Genomic DNA, 23,407 nt, shown 5'->3' with positions numbered 1-23,407 from the left:
TGGAGTTTAAATATCTTTAAAGACAGCCAAAAAACGTGTTATGTTAAATGTAATCCAGCTCCCTCCCCGTGATATTCATTAGCTGACTGTTGTCCTCCATTGACAGGGCTAAATAAGGACTGTGTCACTGGCTTTCTGAGGCTGAATAGTTTGCAGACCCAGCTGGTCACTCACAAGGGAGAGAATTAGAGGCTAAAAATGGAAGCAATTTTCTTCCAAGATTAGCCCGTGAGGAAACTAAGAAAAAAAAAGGAGTTAATGAATCTTCATGCCACTAAATTTAACCATTCCGTGGTTTGATTGTGGATTCTTTTAAAAGTCATTTAGGTTTTGATTAACAGTAACGTTTGTAATTACTTTGCAAAAAAGCAGAAAAAAAGAAATGCAATAAAAAGAGAGTACTACATGTTGTTAGCCTTATTCAGATATAAGCCATTTGACAAAAAATTAATATTGCACAGCTAAAACATTGTTATAGGTTATTTATGTATAAATGTTTAGAGAGATGCAAGGAGAGAACAAATATAAACCACTGTGCTGCTGGAACTCCCATTGCTTGCTAAAGAGAGCCATCTGCTGGAGAAATGCCTCAACTGTATTTTAAACAAGTTAATGTGCGTGGTTGTATAAATAGATAATTGATGATCTAACTAAAAGTCTCAATAGAAATATGACCCTATTAATGTTTTAAAAATACATTTCACCACAAGGGACAGAGCACACTGTCCTTGGCCATATTGCGTCTTGTATTAATCATTGTTGTATAGCCGCAAACATGAGGATAAGAAGTGTTGTGTTCTTGTGGGTCCATTAGAGTAAGTATCCCACGATACCCTTGGCTCCTGGTTTTTCTAATAAAAGAAAGAATGAAGGATTGGCAGTTTGCAGCAGCTGATGTGACAGCAAACAATAGCTTGAAGGTCACTGTAATAGAAATGTGTTGTAACACGTTTAAGTCGTACATGGCACGCATCATTCAGTCCAAATAATGACCAACTGTGTGTGATCTGTCAGTGTATTAAGTGTCCACGTCAACACTCAATGCACTGCTATGTATGGCTTACATCCATACAGCCATTCAACGCCAGCCAAATGGACTGTCAACAGCCCTGTGTGGATGGAGTTTGAAAGCTCAAGGCCTAAAAAGACATATGACAACACAGACTCCTTAGGATACAATGTTTTTCTCCACATCACAGTTATTTGTCTCTATTCATTTGAAACTATTCATACAAACAAAAACATTCACCACACATTCACATAGTGCAGTTTACTTTTTCACTCTGGCTCATTTCCACCTAACGATTTTGGATCCGGTGCCAATGTAGTTGGTGATGTGTTTGGAAAAATAAGCATCTTTTTCAAGGTGACGATGACCCTCACAGAGAAAAGAGAAGGAAAGGAAAAGACTCTGAAATCCTATTACCCAGAGGCCCTGGCTTATTTTATTGCCATCAGCAATGCTGGCCCATCAGCCGCACAGCAACTGTATCCAACAATTGCTCACACACTAATTCTATCCCCTGGTGCCAGACTCGCCCAGGGTGTGGATGTTGAACTCAAATTTAATCCGTGATAGTAATTACATGATGGCTGGGAATCCAATTGAGCTGATGTGGGTGTGTCCCAGTCTAAATGCCATGGAAAAGAAAAAAAAACCTGTCTGAATCATACATAAATTATGAGAAACTCTGAATCTACTCACATGGAAAGCCTGTCCTAATTTATTTTAAAACACAGTCGTAAGTTCAGCAAACATAAGAAAATACTTTTGAGAGTATTAATTTTAATTATTTAATTTTAATTTAATATAAAAAGTAAATGCATTAATAATACAACAAAGGAAAACTGCAATAACCATAAATACATAAAAACTACAACTATAGTAAGAGTGATAAATAAAACTCCAGCAGTAAAGATTCTTGTGTTAAGAGGGGATCTGCTAATTGATAAATGCTGCAAAGTGGGAGGATGTGAAAGATAATTTAGAGTCTCCTTCAGGTGTTATGCGTGAAAAAAAAAAGAAATAATCTTTAATGGATTCCCATTCTCGACAAGCAATCCCAACAATCACCTTTTAAACAGTGTGCACATGCAAGGTGACACCCAATAAAAGTCAAAACTGTTCTGGAGTCACTAAAAGTGATGATAGTGGAGAGGTAGTGTGGGATAATGACGGAAAAAAAAGACAGACTGCAAAGGCCTTCATCACCTCGAAGCAAAAAAACAAACACTTTGACGTGTTCAATGTTACTTTGATGATGATCAAATTAACAGAAACATTAACAGCTCCTATATAAGACATTAACTATAATGGAACGACATCTTTAAAAAATTTGAATATTCTTTTTCATCATAAACACTAAACATGTCTAACCAACAGCGAGGGAGTGTGCAAGAAGCCAACAGCACGTTCTGTTCCTCCACTGCACCCTGCAGGGCCTCACACCTCCAGGGCAGGGTGATGCTTCCTGACAGAGGTGCATGCTGCGTCTGACAAACAGGCTGGAGTTTTTATTTTCCTGTGCAACATTATTTTTGTGTTTGTATTGATTCACTGAGTGCCATCCAGGCAGTTAGAGACCTCTTCATTCCATTACTATCCCAGTCCAAAAAGATTCCTTACTATCATTTTATCTTATCTACATAAGTCATTTTTATTAAATTAAAGGGTAATTAAATGTTCCAATCGATATTCTTTCCCAGCACTATTTTTTTGTGATGTAAAAAGATATGATTCATAATACAGTAAATTAAATACGACAAAATGATTTGCAGGTAGACTTTGTGTTTACCTCGACTGACAAAGGAAACACAAGTTAAGATATAACAGGAGGACAATTTGCACATTCAAATAAAAAGTTAATACAAGTTTAAAGCACATCATAAAATATAACTGTTAAAAAATGCTTTTTGAGTTGATTCAGAATTTATAAGCGAAAGTTGTATTAAGATGTGCGCTTAGTGTATAGGATAATAATCAACATTGCTCCCCCACCGTTAAAGCTTTGTGAAACGTCACACTGAGCACATGAGCAGAGCTTCAAGGTCTGCCTGAAGCGGAGATTGTAGTATTCCTAAATGTTGCTCCGCTTTTTCACGACCTGCTTTTGCTTTTAAAGCCATTAAAGCTGGGAATAATCTCCAAACTAATGTGAAACTTTGCACAAACATCCAAACTTTCTCCCACAAAGTCAATTCATTGATTTTAAGGAACCAGCCTTGTCAGCATTTTTCTGTCATCTCAACTTTTTACAACTCAGGGAAACTTGTACATACTGTTTTAATATCTGTGTATTGCACTGTGTTCTTCTTCTCTCTTATGAAATGTGTGCGTGCGTGACTGGTTGATCTGTATTTAAATGTTGCCATCATCTGCTCAGGGACAACAGATGGAAATTAGCTAAATCTTGTAGAAAGCATCTTTTCCCTTCTGATACTAATGTTATTCTGTACACTGTCCCTGATACTAATGAATAATAAACTAAAACTGAAAAACAGGTATTACTCAGGGAAGTATGCTTCTGAAGTGCAACACTCTACTCGACAACAATTCACCTCTTGATACATTTATTTAAATTGACAGTTTTTATTATAAACTTCTAAAAGTGTTTAGTTAATCTGATGGGAAAATATTTTCCTTCAAACAAGGTCTTGTCAGCTTTTATGAATAAAATATTTCCAGAAATATTACAGCTTCAGTAATCTTGACTGAAATATTTGTTGACTTTGAAAACAGTCACACAAACAACCAAGTTTATGAGTAACATACGCTTTTCTTCCTCCATCCATACAAGTGTCATCTCCACCTGACCGTCTGAGTCCTGATAGTGGATGAGGAAGTGCTCCCCATTGTAGTCATAGGAGACAGGCATCTTCTGAAGCTGCATGGAAACCGAGGAGCTGACACACCAGAAGGGTTTCTTGAATTCATCCAGCAGGGTCAGATTCATGATGCAGCAATTCTGGTGAGAGTAGAGACATGTAGTGTCAGTATCAAGACTTTTCTCCAGGGACGATCATCATCTGTGGGTTTCCATTGATAAAATATTCCATTTTAGACAGCTGTATAAGAACTTTTTTTTATCCAAGCATGCACTACTGTATATGTCAACCAGTCATAGTCATTTCAGCTAGAAATAAAACATAGCAGTTCAACTTTTTAGTAGTTAACATCAGTTAACATAAAAATAGCATTTAGTCTCTGCATCCTGAGAACTTAGATACTTTGGTATTTTATTTTTATTTTTTTACAACACATATCGAGGGAGTGTGCAAGAAGCCAACAGCACGTTCTGTACCTCCACTGCGCCCTGCAGGGTCTCACACCTCCAGGGCAGGGTGATGCTTCCTGACAGAGGTGTGTGCTGTGACAAGTCTGCCCTGCTAATGGCACTAAGCTGGATTAGACCATCACAGATCTGGGCTGTACAGAGACAACAACAAACAACAAGCAAGTCTTAACACAAAATATTTTTTAATTTAACAAGAATTTTTTTACACGTTAGGTTACTTGAACAGTTAGCATCGCTTATAGTGCTGTTTAAAATGCCATGAATTCAAGGTTTTTATTTACACATGCTCACGAAAACTAGATAGTGTTGGATGTACAGTAATGTCTAGGATAGACAAAAAAGCTAGGCATCTTTAACATTAATAATTCAGTTTGCTATCATTTTTACCAACCATAAGATCCCACAGACTTGTATTAATAAAAACAGTGTTTAGGCGTCACACACAGTACAGCATGAAGTGAACATTGTCAGCATTATTAAACAATGTGACTCAGTAAGCTTGAGTATAAATTAATTACTTTTCCGGCAGAAGAGCTGGGAGAAGCTTCTGGACATGATCTCATTTACGGTGTTGTGGAGATCAATGTGTAGCTGGTAACCATGGAGACCATACTCAGGGTCTATATCATCAGAAGGGGGGTTGAACGTTGGCTCCACATAGGGGCTGGGGGAAGAAAACAAATGTGAAAGGAAAATAAAACTTAGGCTGCAGTGAGTGAAGGAAACATTTAGAACAAATGTATTTTTATGAAGAAGGAATTTCAGAGTGTTATGACTTTCTGGACTGTGATCAGAATGTTTTGTGACATTGTGCTCTCATAAGAAACCAGCAGAGGGGGCTATGGCCACACTATGTGTCAATACTCTCGAGCTAAAAGGTAACTCGCTTAAATTTCACACAGGTTGCATCTTTTCTTAATTTATGCTGAAGGGAAATAAAAATGTGAACACTGTTTGGTTTGGCCCGGTCGTTCTCAACCTTGTTGGCCTATGGCCTCAAAATAACATCCTCCTTTTACTCTTATCACAGGTTAAGATGCGCAGCAAATAGATTTCTCCCTCTTATAATGTAGGATTTTTAGAGGTCAGATAAACGACAGTCTTTGGCATTAAAAACAACTGATGCACAAATTATCATTTTACACCTGCTAGGTGCTCTTTCAGGGTTCCTGACCTCCCAGGGAACCCTTAATCCAGCCCACTAGTTTTTAATCAAATGAAGACAACCCAAACACTACAGCAGCTATTTTCTCCTGTTAATTATTCTGTTATTCGGTTTAAGCTTCCACTAATGAGTGAATTCAGCTGCTTATAATTAACACCTGCATTGCTTTGCTCCTGATGGCAGATGATCAAGTAAAATTGCCCGCGTGTCAGCTCCTGACACATGATTTATTTTGGGCTTTTTGTGCCTTTAATGCAGAGGGAGGACAGTGGATAGAGTTGGAAACCAGGGAGAGAGAGCGGGGAATGACATGCGGAAAAGGGCCACGGGTGGAAGTGAACCCGGGCCTACCGCTTGAGATGAGAGTCTCAATACATGGGACGCGCGCCCTAAACATTGCGCCACCAGAGCGCCCCTCCTGACACATGATAACAATATGATAACACAAGATTCTATATACAGTATATAAACACATGGAGCGGTCACAGTATACTATATGATGGTTGGAATCAGGTGCCAGTGATCGTGACGTGCCCCCACACTCCCCCACCCCCACTGCTGTGCTTCATAGAATGCTCAAGCCATGGGGTGTCAAATGGATCCTGTCAGTTATCGCACCCTTTGAATTTGAGCCCTAACCATGTGATGGTGATACACTGCACGTCCCTGTGAGCATCTGAATAAAAATGTGCCTGTTCAAGTGCAGCTTACCAAACAGAAGACCCCTGGACGCTTCTTTCCACCAGCATATGGAAGTGGAGGGTGAACATGATGAAGGCAACAGAGCACTGGTCCTGCAAAGAGAGGAATCACTTAAAAATCTTCTAAGAGTCTGCTTCAGAATAAGTCATTTTAAGCTACAGAAAAACAAATGAATACACGTGTGAAAATGACCTTCCATACGCCGACGATGATGCCAGGATGCAGCAGCTTCAGTTCAACCAGCCGGTCCTGACCAATGACCTGTGCGCTTTCAGTGTGAGCCTGCATGTCTACCTTCGCCATGAGGGAACTCCAGCCAGGTCTGACAGAGCAAAGCAAAGAGGACTGTAGGTCTCACTGAGAGGAAAGAGGGTACTGTCATAGTGGAGTTGGACGCCGGCTGTCTTACTTCTTTAGGCCCGGGCAGTTGAGGGCTATCCTCCTGACGCCGTGCAGTTGAAGGGTGGAGATCTGCCGGTAGTCAGGAAGGCAGCCTCCTCCGCTCCAGCACAGAGTCACAGAAGTCTTGCAGAAGCGGGACCAGCTGGGCTCGTATGTGCCCTCCTGTCCTGACTTATCAGAGACTGTGAGCTCCCAGGTGACGTGCAAGTTTCTCAAATAAGACAGCATGACACGGGATTAGAGCAATAAATGACACATGCTCTATGGTTTGCATTAAAAGTACAGTTGTTAATTTGCTTTGCTCTATGTTGGGGAGCTAGGGCTGCTGGTTCATACAAACAACAAAGGAATGTGCATGCCTATGATTTAAAGTAGGGTAACTTATTAAGTATTTTCATGAATTCATTCATCTTGATAATTTTGTGGATATATCTTTGAATTGTGTCAACCATCTAAGAGTAATTCTTCTTTTAGGTTTGTGAATCTGTAATACATATGTGTCTGGGCTGCCCTATGAGTCTGAAGAAATGTATATGTCTGACATTTACGAGTCAAGCTAATGTTCTCTTTCTAGCCTATTAGTGGGCTGTACCTGCTAACAGAAGATAAGCAACACTGTGTAGATTAATACTAGGCCAGCGATTGTGAGATCTTGGGTTAGCGTGGGTCAGCGATGGTCCGCACTTTGTCAGCCATGTGTGTTCTGTTTTGACCACGGCTGAATAAATCCTAAAATGATCCACAGTCTGTTTCACGATTTGAACATTTACTACAGAAACAACCCCCCACCCAACAGTAACTCATTTCCTGCTTTAACTCTAAGTGGGAAAAAAACACTTCGCTGACATTCCCTCAACGTCACATAAAAACACAAGGGAACTGCCAAAAACTGAAATTTTCAAAACATTATTTGGAGTTAATACGATGAAAATAATTGGGTAGTGTTTGGTATGGATGACTCTGGGTTTAATAGCCATTATGTTTCCTTTGACAGCAGCCTGCAAGGATCATGACTGTGGTTAAGCTAATGAAGGGACACAATGGATAAAATGAACTGCATTTCTGGTGATGAATCTCTTGATCTTATTCTGTCTAAACTGTGATTCAGGGCTGCCCCTTCTGCAGTGTGTCACTGAGGCACCATCCAATATCAATTAAGTTGAGGAACGAAGATAAAAAACTGGAGCAGCCCAGGGGGGCCCAGGTGACCCAGGGGATTTCACTCTGTATTGTCTGTATGTGTGATGTCTTGCGAAACGATTATTACCGAGGTAAATTGCATGCTCCTCAGTGTCTCTAACAGACAAACCCCCCACTGGGAATTGTCTGAGCTTGTGGGAGGAGGGAGGAAGTGGAAGCATGTTTGTGTAGGTGTGTGTGTTGTGGATGAGGAGTTTTTTTTGGGGGGGCTAAGTAATTTATTTCAACAATTCAGACAGCCTCTGCTAGGAAGACAATTATTTCTACTTCCCCTCTGTAACACAGGGACTGCCACAGAACTCAAAATTGAGTGCTGCACAGCTTCTAATCAGAGGTTATAAAAACACAGCAGAAACCACAGCGAGGACGGTGAGCGAGCTCTCCCCGTGTGCTGGCATCCCCCTGAGCACACGTGGCGTTCAGACGGAGACCTCCGCTCTCACCTTTAATAAGAAAGTGTCATCTAGTGCGATATGAAAAACAAACCAAGCTTTGTTTTTGATTGCCAGCGGCTTGAACTGTCCTCTAGTTTCTACCCTTGAACTTTCTTGACAGCGAGGGTGGATCTCTAAAGTTTTACTGTTTGCTAACCGCAAATAGAGGAAGGGTTCCCATGATACCTCACAGAGCTGCTTCAAACTGTAAAACAGCTAAACATACTTTAAAGAGGGCAACAGTTAGAGTACGGCTGGGTAAGTATAATCAACAAAACCTGGAAAAGTGGAAATAATAAAAAAACAGCAAAGCCCAAAATAAGACAAATTGCACAAAGATTCCTAGATATAAAAATTTGACAATCTTCCTCATATTAACAGCCAAGGCGATTAAGTTCTAATTAAATTCACCAAACAAATCACACACTTCAGATTCAACGCCTCAGTGTTTTCATTTCATTTTCATTTTTGCCTCCCTCCGTCTCTTACCTGAGGACCTGCTCCGTTTGGCTTGGCAGCCCAGTGTGACAGCTGATGAGCCCAAGACGTCTTACCCACTTGTTCATGTCACAAGCGGCCATAGTCCGGAAATGAAGCCACTTCCAGTAGCCCAAGGCTCCATCCCGCACCTCCTCTCTGGATGTCCTCAGCAGCAGCCCGTCCACGGATTTAGGTTTACGCTTTTTATTCGTGCCAAACTCTGCGATGTAAATCTTTTTCCATAGAGTGCTGCAATGACAGAGGTTCCAGACAAGCTCAAGATAATAAGTTTTTTTTAATAATATTACTTTTGCCAGTTTAAGGCAATAATCACTGTTAGTTCTCAAACGGCCTTATATGTGGTAGCAAACTTTTCAACACTGCTAAACAGTACAGTGTTAGGTATCGCTACAGATGTATGTATTCGCATCACTGATATCTCTAAACATTCAAATTCAGTTTTCACATACTGCACATAAGGCTAGACTAGACTGCACAAATCTTTTTTTTCAAATACATTTTTTCGACAATTCCAGCCTGAACTTGATCCATACGTGAGTCAATTGCTGTAAAGAACAAAAAAGATTGTTGTCAGATCAGAAAATAAGCGTTTTTTAAAAACAAGAATACAAGGAAGCAGAGAGAGTGCACAGAGGCACTGCTTGTTAATAGGCAAGGCATGAAACTACTTGGGGCCCCGGGGACGATTGGGGGGCCCCATAGCAGTGGCTTAAAAAAATGTGAAAATTTTGCAATGACAGTAGAATCCTTTCTAAACGGGCTCCCATCTAACGACACTCACTCTTCTTGCCGTGCAAAAAAAAATCACATGAATTATTGCTGTGAAAACCAAAGTGTGTCAATGAAAGTCACAGAAGGAAAAGGAAGAGGAATTATCGGTCTAGGAGTAAAAAAAAAAAAAAAGAAAGAGAGAAAAAAAGGGGAAGAGGAGTCAGGACACTGACAGACACATTTTTGCCTAGAGCCCCAACAGATTCTAGGATCGCCACTGCAACAAGCCCTGAATGACACTTACTTTTCATTTGCGTGCTCATAGAGGAGCTTACTGACGTGGCCCAGGATGAAGAGAGCAGAGGCATCTAGGTATGACAGAATCTTCATCAGGATCTCAGAAGGCAGTCTACAGGAAAGGTAATTAGACATCACTGCAAGGAAGGGAAAACAGTGTTTGCATGCCACCTGTTGTTCTGCACGCTGTTTTCGAGAGAATCACTTGAGTATGAGACAAAAGTGTTTTTGACCGGCTGCGTGGCAATTTTGTCAAAAACTTAATGCAGAAACCTGATATGACCTGTGTTGATGTTCCTAATGAGCAAAATTCAGTCAAGTGTCATGTGTCTGTTTATTTTTGCTCGGTCTATCTTCTCAGTCAAGTATGCTAAAATGTTAAAAAGTGCACATTTTTCATTCTTGACAACATGCTGCATATCTGTAAATTAAAAATATCGATCAGGTTTGATTTAGGTTGGAGCTGTCCTGGTTACTGATGGCTCTGCAGTCCAATTAAACCACCTCGGTAAGTGATGTATTCATGACATGTTTTCATTACCTACCTGGCCAATCACAAGCACTCCACAAACAACCGCATGAAACAACTTCTGAATGCAACGCTCAATGAATAAATCAGCGCTGGTGCAGGTTTAATGGGGATAATGTTACATATTTTAGCTCTAACATCCAAAATACTTGAGTTAACCTCTCGCTGACATTCGGAGCTGTCAACATATAGCGACTCCGTTTGAAGTCCTTCTTGGCATTTTGAGAGTTTGGGAAAAGGAGCAGTCTGTCAAACTCAAAATGTATCCATAACATTTCCTGTAAAGATGCAAATGCAGACACTATGCACTAGTGGATGAGCAGAAAATCGATCAGCATTAATTGTAACATGTTGTTTACTTAGATGCTCGATGTGACGGATGTTTCATGTCATGTGTCTTGTAGGCTGCTACTTGATGCCTGAATTTCCCTCATGTATCAAGTATCTATCTTTACGTGCCAACATGCACGCAATAATAATAATACTATTATGCTGATGGTTTGGCATGTCAGCAAGCAGATGTTTGCTAATTAGCACTTACCACCAAGTACAGAAGCCTGAAACTGGCAGGAATGTCATATAGTTTTTACAAACCAAACTGAATGAGCAGATATGTTCTCCTGTTGAAATATCAAGGCTATCACTTGTCATCTTTATGGGAAAATTAATGTTTGAAACCTTATCATTTCAATCAAAGTTATGATTAAAAATGTTTTTCAATCTCAACATAACTTTAAAGGAGTTTGACAAGGACAGAGTAATTTATCCTGAGGGCATACGGATTTTGATGTGAAAGGCAAGATGTCCTTTTTGCCACACTATTTCACCACAAATGGTGCTACAGGTAACTCTAGAGAAACATGAAAGTCATTGGAAATCACCCTGTTAATGATGAGCATCTGTTCAAACTTTTTTTACATCAATTTATCCAGTACTGGTTAGAATACTTTTGTTCTGATATTTTAGTCTTACCTGCATAATTTATCGAAAATGCCACACAGAAGTGAGGGTTTTGCTGCTTCTCTTTTAGGTAGCCTACACCATTGTAGAATTAAGTGTCTCTTAGGAATGAAGTGCTGGTCAGACAAAAAAAAAAAATCTATTAAAATATTTGTTTCTTTAGCTTGAATTAACTCTTTTATTATTTATTACTTATGGATTATTATTATTTATAATTTTTTTGGCATTTGGTAGACTTAATGGTTAATCGATTAAATGCAAAAAAAAAAAGGAAATAATTAATTTGTTAGCTTTAGCCTCTATCCAAACCGATAATGTGCCCTGCATTTTAAGATCAATAGAGTCAAGTTTTTGTATTATTTTAGAAATATTCTTCCAGTAAACTGTGACCAATTAACATAAAGAGGGAAAGTGAATTTTAAAGTCTGGAGATAGGGTTTTTGAAAAACTTTTTATAAGCCTATATTTTTCACTTAAAATAAGGATATATATCTGCATTAACTGCATTACATTCTTGTTTGGCAGTTCACAAGAATGGAAATAGCCTATAGGAGAGCTGCCTATGGATAAGTAGTAAGGTAAGAAATTGATTTAACCTGTGAGTCATTCAGTCATTTTCCGCATTCAATGGAAAACAAGATGACTTTACTTAAACAACAGAACCGGTAATTATGATTTAAACTTTGCTTGTATTGTTTTGGTAATCTATTGCGTATATACAGGGCCATAAAGTTAGGCTACTTAACACAATGTGTGAACACATCAGTGCCCATCATGCCAATTAACACGGTCACTCGTTCAGCTGTAACAGCCGGCTAGAGTTAGTGCATGAATGCAACGCAGGAATAACATCTTCTGATATTAGGCCTACCTTTCTAGAAAGTTCCGAGAGGACGCTGGAGATAATTTGTCTGCTTTTTTAAACGTCCTCACTGCCCGCAGTCTTGAAGGAATTGCTTTTGGAGCAGCTGCCATTTCTTTCATTAGTGTTGACCTCTCTGAGACAGAAGATAGGTTAAATCTGTTCAACGCGAAGCAGCATGGCTGTGTGTCGTTTGATTATGGACCGACGAATATATTGCTACATGCAAACTGGGGAAAACGTAAATCTTTAGACTCTAGAGGTATGCTATTTGAACCGCTTTTGACTACAACCCGAGGTAGTAACATAAGTTTCTAGACTGTCTGCGTTCCGTCGCCATGGTGACGCCCTGCCCGGTCAAGTTCCGGCCATGTGCAGTAAGCTACATACCTTCAAAATAAAAGCTGAAGGTTTGTTCAAGAATAAATGTACATATATGCTTTTTATGGTTAAAGGTAGGTAATCTTTCTGATTATACGGGCTATTTATAAGTAAATATACTATAGTCTATTATTTGTATCCTACTTTTGATCTTAACGAAAATGCAGTTTTGTGTTGATGTAGTCTACCTTAATTGACTTAATTTACACTTAGGCCAAACAGATTTATACACACTCACTCACACAATCTGACAAATTTGTCATTGGTCGTTGTGAGTGATGTGGTAGCCATACACAACACGTTTGTTTCGCATTAGGTCTAATCCTGCTAATGTGTTTTATCCATAGACTGTAAAGGCTGCAAATCAGCTGCAGTTTACATACGCATACTACACCTGCTGCATTTGTTTTCAATTTGTTAACTTACATAATACAATACATAACCTATAAAAGGAGATACGTTAACACAGACAAACATTGCGTTTACTTTATTTGACATGATTCACTTTCATTTAAGTCTTAAGCATTTATCTGAGGTAATAACCCACTTTTTTTTTCTAAAAGAAAATGCCTCAACAAATACATTGATTCTGACTCCAAATGTGTCACACACACACACACACACACACACACACACACACACACACACACACACACACACACACACACACACTCACTCACAGTAATCCCAGTTACTGTAAGCTCCAGCAGGCACAGTATGTTCTGCCCTTACCTTTCTCCAGGTTAGCAATATAACTGCTCATCAGGGTGTTAGTGCGGCACTAGCAGGGGAGGAACAGGCAGGATTGATGTTATTTGTCTTCTCACACATGTTAGGATAGAGGTCACATCTTATTGATGTATGACAAGAGAGACATAACACTGTCTCCCTTGCTTTTACTCAGGGTTGCAGTGAAAGAGAGCTTTTAAATGAACCTTTTGAGAGTCTGACCTCATTTCAGAATGAAGATACAGACTCTTTTATGACTGGGTACAAACAGATGGACAATCAGACAGATGGATGGACAGTTATCTGTTTTAAAGTGGGTATTTTTAGTTCTTTGAAAACATATGGTGGTGTGAGCTCAAAGGATGGACATCCTTTGAATTTTTGGTCTTTTTATGCACAATTTTTCTTTCAGATGTATTAAGAATGTAACAAGCTCTGAAAAGTACATGGATTCACTATATTTTAATAGCCAGATCACAAAAAACAGTCCTACTTAATGCAAAGTCAAGTCTAAGTCATGATCATAATCATGCTATTATAAATCCTTGAGTGCTTTTTGCAGGAAAGTCACAACCAGACTCATGCCGAATCCTTTTGCCTGCAAATGCAGATGCCTAGCTTTAAGAACAAATCACATAATCGACCTCCCCTCATTCCTGGAAGCAACTTGTCTTTACTAACTGTCAGGGAAAATCACCATAAAACTGTTGTCAGCCTCCCCGATCAGCCTGCCTGATAGAAGTGAAGTCCCTTTTAGGGCAGCGGCCGCCCCTGGTATGGTAATGCCATGTAGGCCACATCCCCTCTCCCTTTGCATGTCCCCTTACTTGACATTTGATGTTTTGTGTGTGTCCTCGTGGGGCCTGGGGTCAGTTGTGGCTCTTGGATACCTGATGTCACTCCTCCTTCCGCATGGTTGGTGAGCCAGCTCTGACAGTGCAATGTTTGTCAAATGTGGGTGAGAAAGACAGGAAAAATCACCATGATTAAGTCTTGAATAATGTCTTCTTCAAAGTTGTGGATCGTTAACATAAGGTTGTATTTTATTGAAACAGCTGGTAAAAATTTCTGAAGCGCATTCTGCATTTTTTCCAAGATGTTTAATGCTTATTCATGATGGCAGTCATAGATTAAGTAAAACATGTAGTTTGTTTTGCATACATTCAAATTACAGATTACAGTTTTGATAGAAATATATGTTAAAGGAAATGCTGCCTCTTTTTTTTCTAATATTTACCTGAGTGTAAAAAGTGGAGGACATTCTATACAGTATTTTCCCATGCATGATGTAGCCACTACCCTTAAGTAGAGAAAATGACAGCTCATTAAAGGTCTAACGGGAGGGTTCAGCCTTTATGAAGCTCTACTTTGCAGACTCTTCAGAGGTCTGGAGCGCTGATAGGGACCCTTTACACAGCTCTTCAAAGGATGATGACATGTCAGGAATTGAAAGGAAGAAAAAGGGCCAAAGGGGTGGTACAGGGAGGTGCGGGTCATTCTCTGTGAAGTGGGCATTTTCTGAAGTGTCCCCTGCTTTCAGTTGGCTTAAGGAATGTTTGTAAGTGTGATGTGTGTGTGTGTGTGTGTGTAGAATAATTTGCTGAGCTGCCAGAACACACCTTATAATAAGGAAATGAAGAAAAAAATTCCAAAAGAGTTATGGTTTTAATCATGTTTATGCTTTGATTTCTTTAGTTTCCTCTGAAATGCAGATGCAGCACTTTCTGCAGAAGTAAAATCCGCCACTGGATGGCGCACAAGTATCTTTATTGAACTTATAAAGATGCTCGTTTTAAGTCTCAAATTAGCAACATTCTATACATGTATGCTGAATGTACCATACAGCAAGGTTATCCGCTGCAGCCCCCCCTTTCATTCCGGATTAATCAGGCGGCATGAGTAACCCTCAGCATATAAATGATAGGCATTAAGAGCAAGGGATTTCTTGCGTCCTGAGGGGCCCCTGAGCTCAAAAAACATTGAACTGATTAATATGTAAACAAAGCCATTAAGTCCACGCATGTGCTCTTAATTGTGGGACACTTGTGTGGAGTCTTGTTGCAGTGGCTACGCACATACGAAGAATGGGCGTGAGTTGTGCCTCGAAAGGGAGCCCAGAGACTCTTGCTGTTTGAGCACCAGCGATCTGAGCGCTCAGTTTACAGAGTGCGCGAGACAGAGAGGAGATATCAGCGGGATGGAGCGCACAGGTAGGTCGTGAATTTTCTTTTTTATTAACAGAAAGGACATCAAAAGAGCTTGTTTCGCGACGATTATCAGTTAGAAAGAGAGTGGGCCAAAATTTTATAATATACATTTTCATGGGTATTTTAAGTAGTTGTGCTTGTGTAGAAACTCCGCAGTTGCACAAATTGTTGATCAATACCAGACTAAAAGAACAGCGTGTTAATGAAAACACGATTTTTCGTACAGACAGCCTTTCATTTTACGCACGATAGTCATTTTACGCACAGAGAATATACTGAAGTTTAATAACTTAACTATCCAATGTAATTGTTTCTTCTGTCTGATATTGAACTTGTGTTTTCTTCTCCTATATAATTAGGATTTACAACAACACTTGTGTGAACACGCTCCCCAAATCCACTAAGACGCACAAGAGGGAGGGGAGTCAGAGCCGGAGAGAGTCAGAGTGCGTCTGTGTGTCAGAGGCTGTTTGAGAGAGTGAGGAAGCACCGCAGATAAAGGAAGACTGAGGGACTAAGTCTGGACCAGGTGATCGAGGACGAACAAACCTCAACGGGACTGTCGGGTTCTAGCAGTGTGCACGGGATCAGCGATCCAAACCATGGTGCCCGCGCGCTGCCCGGGACCCTGCGCCATGCTGGCGCTGACCCTCCTCTTTGGATGCGGCGTGGTTGTCTGCCTCGGCCAGAACGACACGGAGCCCATCGTGCTCGAGGGGAAGTGCCTCGTGGTGTGCGACTCGAACCCCTCTTCGGACGGAGGAGTCACCTCCTCTCTGGGCATATCGGTGCGCTCCGCTGGGGCAAAGGTGGCTTTCTCTGCCGTGCGTGGAACCAACCACGAGCCCTCAGAGATGAGCAACACGTCCATGACCATCTACTTTGACCAGGTCAGATCTAAATTTATCAGTTAAATAGTTCAGCAAAGTTTATTATCGATCAGATTTTGACCATTACTAGAGCTCGATTTCCGTATTTTCTCTTTTCTGTCCAAAATGTATGCGTTTTGTGTTTGTGCCATGAAGGAGGGGATTGTTTAAGGTCACGAATGAGTGATTTCCTATCACTGATCTTTTCAGTATGATCTGATGCTTGTCTTTCTCAAACACAGACACGCTGCTGTTATTTCTCTGAAATGGCTATATTTAATGCTGTGCGTAATTGGCGCGATGTAGAGATGCGCTGCCAAAACCAATGATCATCCGTGCGCGATCATTTAACATATGCGTCTTAGGCCTCGGCCGAATTGACATGTGGATAGTGTTGCTTTTGCTCGGAAAATCTAATAAATTTTCACGGCTGAGGTCTTTGCATAGCGGCCTCCAAGACGCATCAAATTGGGAAGGATCCCAAAACTGCGACTGAAGTGTAGCCAAAAGATTTGGCGTAACAGAACCAGAGCATGAATGATACGCCTCTCTGTAGTCACTGTGCATAGCAGAGACAAACAATACATTACTACAAAACCAGCTGTTGGAAAAATAATTATCTTGCTTGTTCATAGGTTTTAGTCAACATTGGCAACCATTTCGATCTCAAAGCAAGTGTTTTCCAGGCTCCAAGGAGGGGGATTTATAGTTTCAGTTTTCACGTGGTGAAGGTCTACAACAGACAAACTATACAGGTAAGCAAACAATGAAAAGGCTGCCATTAATATATGCTTTTAGGTGATGAACCACAACTTCAAGCCTTGTCGTCTTTTCTTGCAGGTGAACCTGATGCAGAACGATTATCCGGTTATATCAGCCTTCGCCGGTGACCAGGACGTAACGAGAGAGGCTGCCAGTAACGGAGTACTGCTGATGGTGGAACGGGAGGACCGCGTCTATCTGAAGCTGGAGCGGGGTACCCTTATGGGCGGATGGAAATACTCCACCTTCTCAGGCTTTCTAGTCTTTCCTCTATAATTCAATCCGCGATGATCCACGTCGCACTCTTCGGACTCTTCTTCTAGGTTGAGGAACAAAAAAGAAAAACAACAACAACTACAACTACAACAACAACAACAACAACAACAACATGCCATTTATTTTTAACTTAAATAAAAACTGTCAGCCAAGGAAGCCGACGAATATCTGTATACCTACACTCGTCCACTATAGTCAAATATGAACGTTTTCTTGGAGTTTCATATATTCAAACCAATCAGTCAACTTTTACGCAATCTGGATGATTCAACGTATTGATCGGCTAGTGGCGCGCGCTTGTCGAGTATGTGGATTTTTTCTTGCTTGGAAAACAAACTTTGCCAATAGACAAAAGGGTGTATCTTGGCAAACACGGACACGGGGAAAAGGATGAGGAGAGGAAGAACTGAAGTCCCGGACAGGCCGACTGTGTTATGCTCTATTTTATGTTTGTATAGCCTTAAAGAATTTATGGTTTCCGTCCAAGTGAAGTATATGGAATAATGGACAACCAGAGAAGAAGTGCTCTCACGCCCAAGGCATTTTTTTGCACGAGTGGAAGTTTTTACTTTATGTTTTTGTGCTGTCAATGGTGTTGCGTTTGGATGCTGAACATATTGAAAATAAGCCAAATGTAGGCCGAAGACGAGTTTATTAAAAGAGAAAAAAGGCGACATATTTCAGCCACCAGAAACGACTTAGAGCCCTTTTATTAAAGATTATTCTATCATTTATAAAGTACATATTCACATTATTGTGTGTTCTACATTTCGGAATCTGCGTAGCTTTGACTGATTTAATGTTCAGTGACGTTGCTCACCAAATGTACATTGTGGAAATAATAGAAGAATCCCTATATGTCCCGCTTAATAAAAGATATTGTATTGTATAGGCTAAGCGCATTTATCGCTTTTTGTTTACATTCTCTACATTTGAAGGGAGTAGTTCAAAACTACATATTTATATTAAGTTAAAGTTCTTTTAATTATGTTCCACGAGACCAAAGGCCTCGCGAGGAATAGACAGTTTTCTGTGAGCAGCTGGCTGTAGTCGCTGTCCAAGGTGCTGAAATGCACAACAAAGAAAAGTCTCAGCAGCAACATGTCAAGAAATAACTACAACACAACAATAAAAAAAGACTTAATATATTCCTAAAGGAATCATCTTTCAAACTGTATCTTAATGGACCGTCTTAATTGTTGTTATTGACCTGAAAGTTATTCTTGAACTGCAGAAAACAGACTGCAAGAGGGCGCGCCTTTGAGCAGACACGATGTAGAGAAACGAGAGAAAGACGCTCACTCTTATAATGCAGAGGAGATCCACAAGTTATGCTCGCGAATATATCTTATCTTTTTTTATGACACAAACACACACACACACACACACACACACACACACACACACACACACACACACACACACACACACACACTTAGAGCCACAGAATCCCCTCACACCCCCACCGAACTAAATCCAAGGCCAGATCCAAGCTACAATCAAAGCAAAACAGAAAATGAATGGGGAAAGAAATGCTATTCAGAAACATTCATCACAGCTCACAGCTGATAGAAACATGTTGATCCAGAGCAACATGCCAACAATATTAAATTCAGAAGCCCCATTTTGATAGTTTTAATGAAGACTATGAGGTTTTAAAGATAAAAAGAGTGTTGTGCAGGAGATACACGCCAAACAAGTTAAGAAGATGTGGCTCACTTGGTGGTTTTGTGATGCACAGTGATGAGGTGAATCTACTTGACAGATTTCATCCTGAATTGATCTTGCTTGTTAAAATGCCAGTCACAGATGAGTTTGGAGCAAAGTAAAATATGGAGAAAAAGCAAATGTATGGCTGCCACTCAATTTCAGAAAAGAGTCTCAAGTGTTCTTGAAGCTGAACATTTGTAATTTAATTATCTTTACTTTTGCGGATTCATAGCAGTGATGCCGGACTAGAGGGTCAAAGGCAATCTGTGTTACTGGTGCTCCATCTTATTTTAAAGGGTCACTTAGTTTGACCTTTTAGTGCTTTTGAGTGGAGCACTGTTGTATTATGGGAAACAATAGAGGTACATTTTTAAACTTTCTGTTTGGGGGCTCTAAGGCTTTCAAATGCCTTTACAGGGTCATCTGTAGGAGGAGAAATGAAAGAAAAATAACTAAACAACAGTCACTGGTGAATACAAAACACGGCTTCTTAATTAGTTTGCAGGAAGAGAAGAGGGGATATACTGCAGAAATAATGAAGTTTGGTTTGAAGACTATTTATTGCTTTCTCACTCAAGCTTAAACAAAAGAATTTAGGCTGCAAAGCCTCCAAAAATCCTCTCATTTAATTTTCCCTGTTTTTTTTATTTTAATCAACAAGTTCCTTAAGTGACTAGACGGTGGCCCTTAGATTTGTTGAACATCTTTGAATCCAAACAAGAAGTTGCTCTGGGAGAAAATGCCCATTTAAAACAAAGCCACCATGACCATAATGATAAAAAATAGTTCATGGGTAATGTAGAAAAGCTGCCAAAAGAGTTAAGAGTCTTTCTGCTTCACTTTATGATAATCCTCCGCTTGTTGAAACACACTCAACTGTTGTACAGAGTCAAATACAAATGTAGGGGAAAAAAACAAAAAATAACACTTCTATGTCTGGGTTAAGAATGAAATCCAACAGTTGCTTGGCACTTTAAGAATTAGCATTTAAAAGTGTTAATTTCATACATGTGAGCATCTGTAACGTTGTGTGATGGCTTCCTTCTTCCATGTTGTTGTTTTTCTTTTTTTTAAATCATACCTTCATCTTGTTTGTAACAAAACACAATAGCTGAGAACAAAGAGGAAGAGCTGCTGATGCCAGCAGAAGTGCTGCACAGAGCTGCACAAACTGCCAGCCAATCAGAGGGATTTGGAGAGTGGATTAAATTGGCCTATAAAGTGTTAATTGTGCTCATACTATAGAAGTTAAAGACTGCATCCAAATGGTTCCCTTAGATAGTTTGGACAGCCGTCAAACACACATTGACTCACTTAAACATTATTTTTAGGTTATTGCATACCATCAGTTAGTCTGACACAAAATACTCCGTCAGGCGTATCTCCTCCAAAGATTCGATTTAAAAAGCAGAGAAAAGGCATTTTTCTTGATATATATATATATATATATATATATATATTATTTTTTTTAAATCTAGAAGGAGTCTGCACCTTATCCACACATTTTATCCTTACTTGTGTTTCAAAGACCCCAAAGCTCTTCCACTACCCTTAGTCTAATTGGCATTCATTAATGCAGCAGTAAATATGGAGCCTTCTTTATGCCATCCCACTCCGTCTTCAAAAGCTGGATCTATTTTTTTGTGGAGGCACAGATGGCGTTTTATTGTCCCTTTTGGGCCTCTAGCATGTCATTACTAAACTTTTTGGTGCTATTTGAAAGCACCAAACTCCTATATGGCCTTTAGTGCATTTATTTTGCTCTTTAATGATCGACCTCTGAGCGTTGGTCCTTTAATATGCATGACCCTGACATGCAGCACAGGCAGTAAGATCACAGGCTGGCTGCACCTGCACTGCGCTCAATGCATCAGAATCTAAATTATGTAACAGGCTCATCAGATGAATGTCATCTTTGGTCATCTTTCGCAGACTTCTTGTATAGCACGTCGGGTTTTCATTAATGAGGTTGTTTTAGAGTGTAAACACCCACGCAGGCTTGAACATGGATACATAACCATTATGTACATGGGCACACACACACACACACACACACACACACACACACACATACTACACAGTGTAATCCCTGCTCATTCAGCCCTGCACAAAGTGAAGTGGCTCATATTTGGAAACATCTAAACAAATCGTCAGTCGGATGCAGAAAAAACATTAAACCAATTTAGCAATGAGAATTAGAGTGTTGATTTGAAAGCTGGCCTGTGAACATCAAGGCAGCTTTGACATTGATTTCCTCTTGTACTCTCTAAGCATTTAATTACGTCGCCTTTGCGTCTCTTCTAAAAGTCGATTTGTTCAGTTTTTAACAAGGGTGATAGTTGGCAGGTAGAGTGTCATCTTTTCTTCTTTTCTTTTTACACATTATAGCAAAAAAAAAGAAATGGATGCATCAGTTGTGCAAACAAGATGAATGCCAGCCTCCTCCTCCTCAGTACTTAAAAACATCACCACGGCTTTAATGTCTTGCATTTTATATGACAAGTATTTATTGAGAAAAGAGGCTTAATATAATCAAACCTAAGTGCATTATCTTGCTTCATGTGTTCGTATGAAAAAACATTTTTGCTCTTTATGAACTGGAACATTGACTGTCTTATATCTGTGAACATTTTGAAATTAGCTTCATAACTACACTTTCTCTCTCTGTCAAAAAGTCTATTTCATCTTAGAGCCCTAAAAAAGTGACACATTCTCTGATTTTTATTAGAGTTTTTTAAACTTTAAAAAACGTGTACTATTACTTTCAAACACTTTGTCATTTATTTGAAGAGTCTTGCCTGTAGAGATGCTAGTAACAGCTCATACTGAGGATAAATTTGACCTCAAGCATAGACTTGTCCTCTCGGTTACAGTGAACACCGCCTGTGCAGACCCAAGGTCTATTTTTCCATTAAGAGGCCTGAGGTCAAGAAAACATGTTGATACTGTTGGTGGACTGCAAGACCTTAAAAAAGACTTTCCTGACCCATCCTGAAACACAAACCATTTCTAAACTTTCTTCCCTTTAGAAAGAAATACATCCAAGAGCTGTAGTTTGCAGATATATTATGATTTAAAAAAAAAAACAACCTAAAGATCTCTAAAGCAATTATCCATGAATCCACACTTCCCTGCATGGTCAGTTTGATAAATGAAGCTAAATAAGATGCAGAGTTTGTGTTTGGATAGTTCCTTCACCTCTTTCTGCTTCTCCCCTCTATTTTAAGTCAGAGTGTATCTTTCTGCAGCCACACACTGCCAAAGGAGGGAGACCTTAACAAGATTTTCAACCTTTCCTTTGATTGGAGATGAGCTAAATACATTGGTATGCATGAGAGGGAGAGAAAAAAAAGGCCTCAGAAAAAGTGTCTTCTTTTTTTTTTTTTTTGCTATAGACTCATTTTCCTCCCAGTCCTGGTCCCTGTTATAGCTGAAATTGCCTCATGTGTGATTGTGAGTGTGAATAAGATTTTCACAGCATTAGTTTTATTCAAGCTGTTCCCCAGCAAACCTACAGGCGGGTTTCTTTTGGCTTTGAAAAGACGCTTCAGGGCCCCATTTGGTCTAATATCTAATGTGGCAGCAAGTTAAAAGGAAATGTCAGAATTTATCGCCACTTCTAATGATCCAGACCTCCTCATATCATATTTAAAACCTCTTGCGTAGGTTTTATTCCAAATGAGGCCTACTAATTTCAGAGGGCGGTGGGTAATGAGAGCGGTATGTCGCCAAAGCATGGAGACATAAAACCACCTGTGTGCCCTTTATTCTGGGGCGTAAGAGAGTTGTCACATCTTCGGGTGCTAAGCTGCAAGACAATCAACGTGCATTTAAAAAAGCCATTTCTGCAAGTCAAATTTCACCTTTATCTTGTTCGTTGACTTTCTGCTTTGACCCAGCTCATTTGCACTTGAATAGGAAGAAACTGATGCAAACGGAACTTACACTGGGAGGATAACATGTGGCAGTGGCTGGTTAATAATGCATTTGTTTGCCGAACAAATAAATAGAAGCGTAACACAGACAAACATCAGTCACAGAGGCGCCTCTGTGAACAGGCCCATCCCTGAAGGAAAGTGTGTGTGAGAGTGTGTGTGTGTGTGTTGTGTGTGGAAGGGGGGGGGAAGACAGAGAAAGTCTGTTTATTCCTTCTGCCACCGCCTGCAATATCCATACTGCTGAAACACGCAATTCCCCAAAGAAAATACAACCCTCGTCCAAGCTCAGCACCCACTCCCCCACCCATACCCTCCTCTACCGCGCACAGATAGTAAGAAACGTGGAGCCAGGCAGCGTATGAACAGCTACCTTGATGTGATGCTTCCAATACATCATCTGTCTGTGCATAAGAACCCCCGAGACAGCAAGCCGGAGAGCAAAGAGCATCCCAGCAGCTTACCAGTTTAACCACAATC

General features: G+C 40.0%; 2 protein-coding genes across 2 annotated transcripts; one reads left to right on the top strand and one right to left on the bottom strand.

The window, feature by feature from the left end:
- Positions 1 to 1,505: 1,505 nt before the first annotated feature.
- On the bottom strand, positions 1,506 to 12,400 carry fbxo15 (F-box protein 15). The gene is made up of 9 exons (XM_020646105.3): positions 12,068 to 12,400; positions 9,715 to 9,819; positions 8,688 to 8,927; positions 6,572 to 6,775; positions 6,355 to 6,484; positions 6,172 to 6,254; positions 4,814 to 4,959; positions 4,302 to 4,426; positions 1,506 to 3,965 (listed from the first exon to the last, which is right to left on the bottom strand). The coding sequence occupies exons 1-9, from the start codon at positions 12,178 to 12,180 to the stop codon at positions 3,699 to 3,701; spliced, it is 1,413 nt and encodes a 470-aa protein (XP_020501761.1). The 5' UTR covers positions 12,181 to 12,400; the 3' UTR covers positions 1,506 to 3,698.
- Positions 12,401 to 15,128: 2,728 nt separating this feature from the next.
- On the top strand, positions 15,129 to 18,171 carry cbln2b (cerebellin 2b precursor). Its single transcript, XM_020645751.2, has 4 exons — positions 15,129 to 15,378; positions 15,735 to 16,265; positions 16,880 to 16,999; positions 17,085 to 18,171. The coding sequence occupies exons 2-4, from the start codon at positions 15,978 to 15,980 to the stop codon at positions 17,280 to 17,282; spliced, it is 606 nt and encodes a 201-aa protein (XP_020501407.1). The 5' UTR covers positions 15,129 to 15,378; positions 15,735 to 15,977; the 3' UTR covers positions 17,283 to 18,171.
- The last annotated feature ends 5,236 nt before the right edge of the window (positions 18,172 to 23,407 follow it).

This window comes from Labrus bergylta, chromosome 20 (assembly GCF_963930695.1).
Source record: "Labrus bergylta chromosome 20, fLabBer1.1, whole genome shotgun sequence".
Taxonomy (NCBI): domain Eukaryota; kingdom Metazoa; phylum Chordata; class Actinopteri; order Labriformes; family Labridae; genus Labrus; species Labrus bergylta.
Note: the sequence above shows the minus strand (reverse complement) of the source record. Positions and strands in the feature narration are given on the sequence as shown.

Excerpts from the sequence above, each read along its gene's own strand:
- fbxo15 (XM_020646105.3), bottom strand. The coding sequence starts at position 12,180 with ATGAAAGAAATGGCAGCTGCTCCAAAAGCAATTCCTTCAAGACTGCGG. Across the intron at positions 6,255-6,354 it reads TCATCGTCGGCGTATGGAAG|GACCAGTGCTCTGTTGCCTT; the intron begins GTCATTTTCACA and ends CTCTCTTTGCAG. Across the intron at positions 4,960-6,171 it reads GTCCAGGGGTCTTCTGTTTG|CCCCTATGTGGAGCCAACGT; the intron begins GTAAGCTGCACT and ends TTCTTCCCCCAG.
- cbln2b (XM_020645751.2), top strand. The coding sequence starts at position 15,978 with ATGGTGCCCGCGCGCTGCCCGGGACCCTGCGCCATGCTGGCGCTGACC. Across the intron at positions 16,266-16,879 it reads TGACCATCTACTTTGACCAG|GTTTTAGTCAACATTGGCAA; the intron begins GTCAGATCTAAA and ends GCTTGTTCATAG. Across the intron at positions 17,000-17,084 it reads ACAACAGACAAACTATACAG|GTGAACCTGATGCAGAACGA; the intron begins GTAAGCAAACAA and ends CTTTTCTTGCAG.